Below are 11056 nucleotides of genomic sequence, written 5' to 3'. Positions count from 1 at the left end.
GAAGGGAGAGGCAGGTGTGGAAGGAGAGACACTGAAATTTGTTTTCATTTCATTTTACAGAAAAATCTTTCTCATTGCCTCCAACTTATCCATGTGACTGGCAGCGATTCAGTATTGGTTTTGGAAGTTTATACAGGAATGTTTCCCTGACCCCAAAAGTCAACATTTGCCCAGTGAAGCATGAGGATTTCTAGTTCCTACGGTTTCTTCATAGCAAGTTCACTATCAACTTTACAAACACTTGAAATATCCTTGAAGCAAGCAGAGAACTAATGGCATGGCAGTATTAGAAAATACAGTGGATTTTCATACTTTGTATTCACATGTTGATGGTGAAAACCCACAACACCAGGGAGATGGTATTTTCCAGCCTGCTTTAACCAGCAGCCCAAGAAGAGGTTTGCAGAGCAGGGAGGGGTGATGAAATACTACAGAGAACCTTTTCACCCCAGAAATCCAAGTGTTTCCTTACAGAACAGTGTAGTTAGACAACCCAAAGTAAGAGCAAAAGCAAAATTATTATTTTTATACAGCTTTCAAGAAAATAAGTTAAAATCCTAACTACATTGACTCCAGTCTTCAGGATGGTAGGAGCTTGCTTCCCAAGCTCTCAGAGCTGGCATACCTGCCTCCTTGTCAGCGGGTGAACAGCAGCACCAGCTCATAATGAACAGTATGAGGAAACATGTCAAAAGGTATAGCCAACGTGGGGGCAAATGGCTCTCCTGCCAGCTTCTTCCCTGGGTCAGGTGGGCAGCACAGCCTGTGGAAAACAAAGAGAGCATCCTTTAGACCAGTAGCAGAAACCTTACCACTGTTATCAGTAGCACAATAGCACGGAGAGTGCACTAAGGAGATATCGTGTGTTTGGCTAACATTGCTCACAGTCTGCAGCTGACACTGGCTGAGGTCTGGTACCATCAATACTGAATCCCAGAACAGCTCTGAAAATTTCATGGACAAGCTGAAGAGTCAGTGGCAGGTTTAAAGCTTCCTTTCTCACACGCCATCCCAGCTGAAAGACAATACCCTTAGGAAATAATCCTCAGTTTTGCACTAGCTTCATTGGTTACCTGCAGACAGATTTATCACCTGCAAAGGGGCCTGCCCTGGGTAAAGACTTAGCTATATGATTAACCCTAAGCAGGTGAGTAATACCCTTGGCTTCACTTCATTGGCTAGGGGCCAACCGTCCTGCAGTGAACACAGTGGACTCCATATCTCACATCCAGATTTGCTGTTGTGTTGGGGAAGGATGCACAATGCCATTATAGCATGTTTGCATCATTTTCTATTCCTTACTGATGCACTAAAGCATCCTGCTGGAACATAAAACCCAAAGAATACCCGCTATCTTAAACCAGCAAGTGCAGCTTGCAGGTAAACCCGAAGTAATGCAGAAGCGTAAACCACTTCTGACCATGCACTGACTGGTCCTGGATCACACCTGCAGAATTCACCCAGTGAAATTCAGTCACCACAAAAACCTTCCTAAGCCAAAGTCAGATATTTATGTCCTTGTCTGGACATACTAAGGTCAGTGGAAAGGAAGAGAGGAGGGTGCTCACTCAAGAAAGTTCCTCATGGCTTCACTCTCTGGCTTGCAGATGTAGAGCAGGCTTCAGATGGACTTGCAGTTTCGGATGGCTCGCACAACCCTGTGATCTGCAAAAACAGATACTGTGCTTTCCCAGTGACCCACCACCACTGTGAGCTCTCCAGAAGGAATGATTGCACAGCAAGCACCGCAGAACCACACTGAACTGTCAAAAATATAGGGAAAAAAGAATATATACATTTGCCATGTCCTGTCTCAGTTGTAGGCTCTTAGGAGGCCAGGGATGCGACACACCCTGCTAACAGCTCAGCTGATTTGGCAGGGTAGAGCAGTGGGAGAAATCCCTCTGCTTCCCAGGGGGATGAAGGATGAGAGAAAAATTGTTACTTAATTAAGCAGAGGCACGTAAAACCTTACACACACACTTGTGAGACCGCATCTGGGCACCAGGACCAGTTTGGGACTTCCCAGTACACAGTGGAGCGAGTCCAGTGGAAATCACTAAGACAGTTAGAGGGCTGGGGCACAGCATGCATGAGGAGAGTGTGAATGCTGGGGTTATTCAGTCTGGGGAAGAGAAGGTGAGCAGGGATCCATTTGCTTTCTTCAGGGGCCTCCTGGGGGATTACAGAGAAGATGGAGCCAGAATCTTCTCAGAGGGGCATGAGAAGAGAATGAGAGGCAACAGATGCACTGCAGCAGGGGAAAATTCTGATTAAATATATTAGGGAAAACATTTTCAGGAGATGGTATCCACCCTTGGACACATTCAAATCTCAGCTGGGTTTTGTAGCCCTGTACAACTTGATAAACTCTGAAGTTGGCCTTGTTTTAGTTCAGGAATTGCACCACAGACCTCCAGAGGCTCCTTCTCTCCTAAATAATTCTGTGAGCCTGTGAAAGATGGAAAAAAGATTAGAGCTGTCTGCTTTAAAGAGAAAGCATGACAAAGGCACTGGAGACAGTGGGATTTTAGCTGCTGTGAGCAACAAGGTAAGAAACTAGAGACTAAGTGAGGAGAGGGTTTGGAGCCAGTATAACAGGTCTCACAGAACTTGTTCAACATTCTCTGTTTTCAAGATGAAAATAAATAGCATATTCTCTCACGGAGCCCAGCCCAAGATGGGTTCACCACAGCAACAAGGGGTCAGGTATCCTCCCACAATGACAGCAGTTCTGGTAACATGGTCTCTGCCTTTCCCCTGTGAAACTCACAGTTTGAAATTCCTGTGAAACAAAAAGCAACCACATGAACTGAGCAGAGTCGGTCTCACCAGACATTAAGTATTACATGAAGTACTGCCCTTTGCTGTGTGGAGGTAACTTGTTAGGATCCCTCTGCTCACTTCTGCTTCTAATTTTTCAGCAGTTAGTTTGAAACTTTCTGCCACGGCAAATTTGAACTCACCATTGAATGCTGCATTCCGCCTGGCATCCTCTACTGCCTTCTCCACCACCTCAATACCAATAATCCTGCACATTTGGTGAGCCAGAGAGAGACCAATTGTCCCTGGAAGAGAGGGATACAAAAATACTCCATACATCCATGCTGAAGAAACAAGCCTTTAGATGCGGGGATCATTTTTGGCATGTGAAGCACCAGCCCTGGGAGCCCGTTCCACAGCAGATGTCAAGGAGGATGGTATCCCCACCAGCCTGACTCAGCTCCCCGACTGCCTGGTACAGAACTTCTGCTCCACCTGTGTTTACCTGGAAAAAGGCAGCTGGAGAGATGCAAAACTTCAGGCCAAGCACTTCTTCAAAGATATGTAGTTCTCCGTGACGGAGCTGGAAGGGGGCTGCTCATGGGAGCAGCGTGTCATGGCGTTAGCAGAGCAGAAGGCAGCAGAGAGGCAGCTGATTTCCATTTCCATTCCTGGGGCACTCATGTGCAGGTGAGGATGGTTCTCCTGCCACCAACTTCTATTTCACGTGAGCCTTTCAACAGGATCAAAGAATTTTGATTCTTTGTAAAGGATGCGTAACTTGCACAGCTTAGAATTAATTAAGAGGATCAAAATGGCTTTGCAAAAGGCAATTTTGCTGCCAATATGATTTACTGTCTTGGGAAAGTCACTGTAGGTTTTTTTCTTTAGTTTCCCAGGCTCATAACTCCCATGAGTAGAGCCATAGTGTATTCAAGTATTTCAGGTCTGGAAAAACAAAAGATGTGGCCATCTTAAAACCATGTCTGCAAAAGGCATCCAAACATCTGTCATTCACTTCAAGCACACCCTGAACTGGTAGAATTTGAATTTGATCAGAGAGGGGGGAGAAAAAGGAGGTGGCTTTGTTTCCACTCTTTCCCTGTGTCAAGACATATACCTCTCTTGGGAATAAAGTGAAGTCAAGTCACAGACTGTTCCAGGTCTACATGTGAAGAACTCCTTAAGCAATGCTTTCTGAGTAGCCAGTGCCTCCTGTCAAGAGCGAGAAAGGAAAACCTGTCTGTTTGGGTAATCTGATTAGACACCTCTCCCTAGCAATACACCCAGCAAGCTCAGATCAGCCAGATACCTGATGTGCCTCTTGCCAGGGTCCCTGTCCTCTGCATACTCACCTGGCCCAGCTCCTGGGGGTAGAAGGTGATGATAGCCATGGTGTGGCCACGTACCATGAGCTCCCGCCAGTGTCCGCCTTCGTGAAACAGGATGCAGGGATCCAGGGGAGGAGCGACAGATGAACTCCTCATAGCACTGAGCGGAGGGGAAATGGCACTTGTAAGACAGTGAAGGCAACTGCCCTGGTCTTAGCATAACTCTCTGCACCACAAATGGGTGGCCCTTCCACCAGGATCATGTCTTTTCTGTTTGATTTCTATACACTGAGTGAAAGCTCTTCCCAAGTTCTTAGAAGACAAGACATTTTAATAATTTCAATTTGTGATTCTTATGTATTTTAATAGATTGGGAGGAATTCATTGTCATTTGATTAACTTCATTATTTGGGACAGTTTAGAGGCTGCAACATTAACATGCAAGTTTTAAAAAAATGTTTATCCATCAACCAGCGTCAGGCCCGAAACTTTTCAGAACATGAAAATGGACTTGAAAACCCAACATAACTAAAATTACAGTGTTCTCCCAAATAAGAGTTATAGCAGCCCCTCTATTCCACAGTCTAGGGGCAGAGATGACTTGTTTATTTACCTGGCATACTTGTTTGTGTTTTGGGGGTATATTCTCCCTGTGGTTGGTTTTCACACAGACAATATTTCTTGCTGGAGAGAGACAGAGGGGTATTTAATTGTTTTGTTTCAGGACGCATAAACCACTGTAGCATCTGACATGATATACTGTGGAGAAGCCTCTCCCTGGAATTCTCTCATTGTACAAAAAAAAGAAGAAAAAAGAAAAAAACTCGTATGTAAGTGCCCCACTAAATCCTGTAATGTTCTGGGTACCCACAGTCTGCAGGACCTGCCAGAATTCCCTTTCCAGGGATTATTGTCACTAACTTCCATGCAGAGCTTGGAGCTCCGAGAGCTTTTTAAATATCCTCTAGCAACTCCCAAAGGAGACACTGCACTGTTCTTAAACTAAGGGAACCAGAGTAGAGTAAGCTGGTTTTCTAACTGGAGAATAATAGTGTGGGCTTACAGCAGCAAAGCAGTTTAGGTTGCCTGGAAGACAGCATTCCCACTTCAGTTTAAATGCTAAACTTCTGCTGTCGGAGGAATCTGCCGTCAGAACTGCATCCATGGAATTATTTTTTCAATGAGACAAGTACACAGTGACCACCGCAGCACCTCTTGCTATGGACGTTGAGTAGCAAAACCTAGTATCGATGGTGTGAACGAGTTCACCACTGAACAGCTTGCAAGGAGCACACAGCTCACATCTTTGTTGCGCAAAACCAAACTGCCTTATGCATCCCAAACTCTCCAACGTTGCTCTGCCGCCTATGGATATGCACACCCCTCCATGCTCTCCCTGCTCAGCACAGGCTCTTGGAGCACACCAAAAACACGGGAACAGCATAATTAAGAATAACAAAGCTGAATCCTGGAGGGGCTGCTACCACAGCTGTCATCCTTACTGCTGTATTTAGCAAATTAGAAGCTGGTGTTTCTTAAGAAGCTAATGAACTGAGGTTTTAAAATTGCTGCCCTGGACTTGCTGGTGTTTCTGTTGACAGTCCCCAGGATTCAGACTTCTAACGTGGGTGGAGGCTGTCACAGCAGATCCTTGCCCCAACACAGCCCATGCCAGCAGTTTTCTACCCAGCTCCTTGTCCTGCGCTGACGTCTGCCTGTTCCCACATACAACCCCACGGTTTTGGGGTTCCCATCCCATCCTCTGTTCACAGAGAAAGTAGATTTGTTTTGGTAGCCCTTAATGACGGGCTGAGGGAGAAAAGAAGGGAAAGTAAAGCCTTGGATGAAAAGAAAAAGTAATGGAGGAAAGCCAAAATCCAGCCCAGTTGTTCTGCTGGCAACATGGGAAGATACACATGAATGTGCGAAATGCAGAAATGGAGCTTCTGCGCGAGACCCCCAGTACTTCCCCTTGAGAAGAAGAAATGGCTCTGTGACAGAATGGTGACAGGTTTATCAGGGAATGCTTGGGCACAAAAAAGGGTTCCTAATCACTGGGCTTGTTTCACTCTCCAGCAGTCACAGGCTGCAAAGCAGAAGCTACCAAGGGCTGCCACAGACACATTCTCTGCAACCAAGTAATCCCCACTGTGAGACTCTTTGGGATCCGAGTGAGAGACTGTTGGTGGCTTAGAGGGGACAGCGTTCCCACAGGATACTCACCGAAGGGACTACAGGCCAGAGAGGACAGTGGAGTCCACCAGGTTTCTGTGTATCTATGCTTAGCTCCTCAAGATGAGATGCCAGTGTCTGCAAAATCTTCCTCTGGCTTTCATACTTCACCTGCAGAGGAGTCCTAAGCCAGAAACACTCTCACAGGATCACAGCTCTTTGTCAGCCACCTCTGGGAAGGGCAACAGGAGGGAATACTGCAAGCGGGATATAGCCCCAGAGGAACTCTACCTTTCTCATCACCATAGCTGCTTGGAGCAAAATGGAGAGAGAGAAATCCTGTGTCCGTGGTCCCCTGGAGCACTTGGTCCAACCTGAAGCACCAGTGAACCAGCTGTTGCGCACTGGACAGGATCACTGTGCAAATGCCCATCCTCTGTGCTGTTGGTGATCACACACATCACCCACAGGGAACTTCCCAGTTCTATCCTTCACAATAACCGAAGAATTAAAGCAGCGGTAAATGGGGTCTGAAGAGTTTACAGCATTAAGCAACTAAGATGCTAGGGGCTGTTGCTCAAGGGGGATAGGAGGGACAGTTGAGGCAACACGATAGAGAAAAGTCCACTTAAGCACATCTTACCTGCAGCTGCTCTTGATAGTGAAGTCTCCACAGTGGAGTTGCTGCGTTCACTAACCTGGAAATCACAACATCATAGTAGTGCCCAGAGCTACTTGCCTCCTGATACTTATGGCATAACATCCCCGCCAGCTGCTTCATGGGCAGGACCATTCTGCTATCGGCGCTGCACCCGAGCCGGCTGTGAACATCCAAACTCCCTTTTCATGGCACCTTCCTGGTGCAGAATACTTGTGGCTGGAAGAGGGACCCAGGAACCACAGAGACCAGCTCTCCAGAGGACAGGCTGAGCCTTTGGCAGAAGGTTGACCAGCGATGCCTGGGTGTCCTGGGTAACCCAGGTATCTTTCTGATCCTCCTTTAGAGGGCAGGGCCAGGAACAGTATTTCCCCTGCACAGGGATCCAGAGAGGCCCTCCTGAGCCCTGGGTGAGATCTGACTCCAGGCTGGTAAAGCCGGAGGAATGAGTATTCAAGTGTTATGGGGGTCAGAGGGAAAAAAAACCCGAAGTGCAGGCAGAGAAGAGAAAAAAAGAGATCGTGTTGTAGCTTCTGATGGGCTCTGTTGCTTTCTCCCACTGAGTCAGAGGGTTTGGCCATCCCTTGCTGCTCCGAGGACATCCCAAGTCCCGTCTCTCTGGAATTTTCCCCTAAAAGAGCAAGATGCTTCTCTCATCACTCAGTGCATCCATCCTGCATTGTCTACCTGCTCACATTTCCAGACACTACTACATTTTTTTGCTAATGCTGTACTAGATTAAATCCATCACAGAGGAATGCACAGTTTGTGTGTAGCAGGCAGGGAATTACAGGCTGCCCACTCTCACTGACCTGGCCACCCACACAGCAGCTGTCTAGATATAAACCTTGGAACTTCCCACTACTTGTATCTGAGGCAGGGCGAGCAAGAACAAAACACATAAAAGCTGTTTTAAAAAAACAATAGGCAGAGTAAGGGGTGAGGTGTATATGATCCAAACTATCATAACTATCCATCAACTACCAACTCACTGAGCCCATGGAGAACCTCACCCCACAGCTGGATAAGCTGCTGTTATTGCTTGCTGGGATTTTTGGAGCTGCTTCCGAAGCACCCAGTGCCAGCTGCTTTCAGGCACAGACTGCAAATCAAATGGACTATTAGTTTTTGCTTGCCAGTATGGCAACTGCTCTGCTCCTGATCCTTTCCTCTGCTCTGCTCCTGATCCTTTCCCCTTAGACTTTTTAATTTGTCTTTTCCATTATTTCTATCTGCAGGCCAAGCTCCAGGGAAGCCAACTGAGCCCCAGCTCTTCTATTCCTACTGGGGAGAGCTGGATGGAGGTGAAACCCCCAACCCAGTGCTCTAACCACTTCAGGTGCTTGGTACTTTAGAAGAGTGCTTGGTCATTTTAGAAGAGCTGTACCCCTCCTCCCAGGAGGAACCTGTCAGGCTACAGCCCTCCCTGGCCTTTTTCTTCTTCCACTTTGCTGCTGTCTTCTCCGACAGCAGGCTGCGGTCCCGACTGGGTAGGATGCTCAGAAGAGCACTCAAAGGGTGAAGGTGCCAGCACGGTAGCTTCAATGTGCAGGACAACGCCATGGTGGGAAGGAGAGGGACTGCATACCTGCAAGCAGCACAGCAAGCCCACCGTCAGCCTCCCAGAAAGCAGCACATCAGCACCTGGAGACCTGCTGAGAAAAACAGCATGCTCATGGCCAGCTCTGCTCCAGAAAGTAAACCACTTACTTTAAAAATACCCACAGCCGGTCTGACCCAGCGGGTACATTTTTACTTTGCTCAGAGCTGCGGGACGGTGCTTGCAGCGCAGCCAGTGCCCCTGCCCTGGGCCGGACGGGGAGCGCGGAGGGAACAGGCAGCTACAAGCGGAGTTTTCTTCCTCGGCCGCAGGCAACCGGCCTCCGGCAGCCAGAGCGGTGGGGAGCAGTGGCTTAACATGAGAGTGGTGAATCCAGTTATCCTTTTCTGCAACCTTTACAGCAAAGTAAGAAGTTAGTAACACAGTATACGGACCCTCCCGTTTAGGGTCCAACTTTGTTTTGCGAGGGTGAACTTCTATCATTACCGTATCCCCAGACCGGGTATCATGTACTTGCATTCCTGCTGGTACTGGCTGAAACTATCCGGCTTGTGCCCTATTTTCTTGTAGACGTTTTTGTATCCCCAACACGAACCTGGTAACTCGCTCATCTCCATCTAAGAGGCTGGTCCAAGCAGGGGCAAAGGTCCCAGGTACAGCTAAAGGCCTGCCAAACACTATTTCTGCTAGAGGTTGGTGAGGGGTATTTCTAATATCCCATAGCACTATTCTTAAAAAATCAGGTGATTTCAAACCTACCTGACTACAAGTTCAAGCAATTTTATTTTTGAGAGTCCTATTCATTCTTTCCACCTGTCCTGATGACTGCGAATGATATGGAACATGTAGTTGTTGCTGTATTCCTAAACTTTTATAGATATTGTTTAGTATTCCTGCTGAAAACTGAGAACCCCTACCAAATTCTATGGTTTCAGTTATTCCGTATCTGGAAATGACTTCCTGCAAAAGTGCTTTGACCACTCCAGCAGTATCAGCTTTCCTGGTGGGAAAAGCTTCTACCCATCCTGAGAGTTAGTTCATGATTACCAGCAGGTGCTTAGATTTGCGCACAGGAAGCACATCAGCATAATCAGTTTGCAGTCTTTGGAATGGGAAGCACGCCCATGGTTGTCCTCCCACCTCCTGTTTGGGTTTTGCATCAGAAAACTTCCAACATGTGGGACAAGAACTCACAGTCCTTTTTACTGCCATATGTATTCCTGGAGCTACCCGCATTTTCTCAGTCTGGTTAACAACTACTGTCATCCCTCCATGTGTTTTATCATGGAACCACCTAAACAAAGTCATTAAGTAATTTCCTGGTAAAATGTTTTTTTCCCCAACAGTCCAAATTCCAGTTTCATCTTTCACAACCTCCCAACTTTCCCATTGAGCCCATTCTTCCTGAGTGACTGCTGCATATATTTAGGCTGGGTTATTGATATCTGACCAATCATCAGCAGAGGGAGTTGGTACACTCATGTATAGGTTGGAGGGCAGCAGCTATAGGTGCTGTGGGATAATAATGGAAGATTGGTGAGGAGGATTGTAAACATGCTCAAGTGACCTGCAGCTGGGGTGTAGAAAAATAAATATATCATATTGAATGTTGTTTATCCTTGTGTGCTTGACAAGTAGAACATCTGTGTTTAGATAACATAGGCAGATGGTAGATTTAGAGGCACCCTATCGGACATGCTTGAAATTCCTGCTCTGCTATGCAGAAAATCAAAGCACAGTGGTAAACTACACCTGTGTGAATCCCTGATAAACAGGCAAAACCAGCAGGGTCAGCGATCCTCCAGCATGGACCGAGCTCAGCGGTGCCTGCATCCCCACTCGTGTGCCTCTGCCCAGGTGCTGCTTCGGGGATTTACCAGTTGTCGAGGTAACAAAAATAAATTTACTCTTTGCATTTCATCCGTGGTTTCGTGGTTGTTCCTGTATTCTGTCTGTGCTGACTCACACAGCTCCTTTATCTGCCAATTCATTATTTCTTTCAGTTTTGCTGGATCCTTTGGTATAAGCTGGACAGTGTACTACAGTTATTTTCCCTTGGAAGTTTAATAGCTTCCAATGGCATTTGGATTTCAGTTCCATTAGAAATATTTTTTCCTGCCAAGGTATGGAACCCTCGTTCTTTCCATAGCGTACCCATTGCATGACATGCTCCAAAAGCATATTTAGAGTCAGTATAAATAGTTACCCACTGATTATGTCTCCACCAGGCTGCTCTTGTTAATGCAATTAATTCAGCCCCTTGGGTTCTAGAAGTTCTGCTTCAAGTACCTCTAAGTTTCTCACCACTGCATAGCCCATGTATCATTTTCCGTTCACATAGTATGACGAGCTATCGATGAAAAGGGTTAGATCCGAGTTCTCTTTTTTAAGTAATATTATTTGCATTTAAAATCGATAATTCAGAACAATGTGCTCTTTGTGGAGACAATGCTTGTGTAGCGTGTTGTTTAAGAATCACTTCCACTTTATGTAGGACATACTCAGTTGTTGGGTGGCCTGGGACTAATGCTCTCCTTTTTATGATAGTTGCTGTTGCTGCTATCGCTCTAA

General features: G+C 46.6%; 1 protein-coding gene across 1 annotated transcript; it reads right to left on the bottom strand.

Annotated features, from left to right (window-relative positions):
* Positions 1-636: 636 nt before the first annotated feature.
* On the bottom strand, positions 637-9102 carry TRMT2B (tRNA methyltransferase 2 homolog B). The gene is given in 14 exon segments (XM_059824569.1): positions 637-763; positions 1569-1665; positions 2666-2785; positions 2967-3068; positions 3172-3357; positions 3360-3385; positions 3884-3978; positions 4119-4223; positions 4225-4254; positions 4708-4778; positions 5804-5903; positions 6318-6437; positions 6910-6964; positions 8972-9102. Coding segments are annotated over 14 exon segments (1365 nt in total).
* Between the last annotated feature and the right edge of the window lie 1954 nt (positions 9103-11056).

Source organism: Gavia stellata, chromosome 14 (genome assembly GCF_030936135.1).
Source record: "Gavia stellata isolate bGavSte3 chromosome 14, bGavSte3.hap2, whole genome shotgun sequence".
NCBI lineage: Eukaryota > Metazoa > Chordata > Aves > Gaviiformes > Gaviidae > Gavia > Gavia stellata.
Note: the sequence above shows the minus strand (reverse complement) of the source record. Positions and strands in the feature narration are given on the sequence as shown.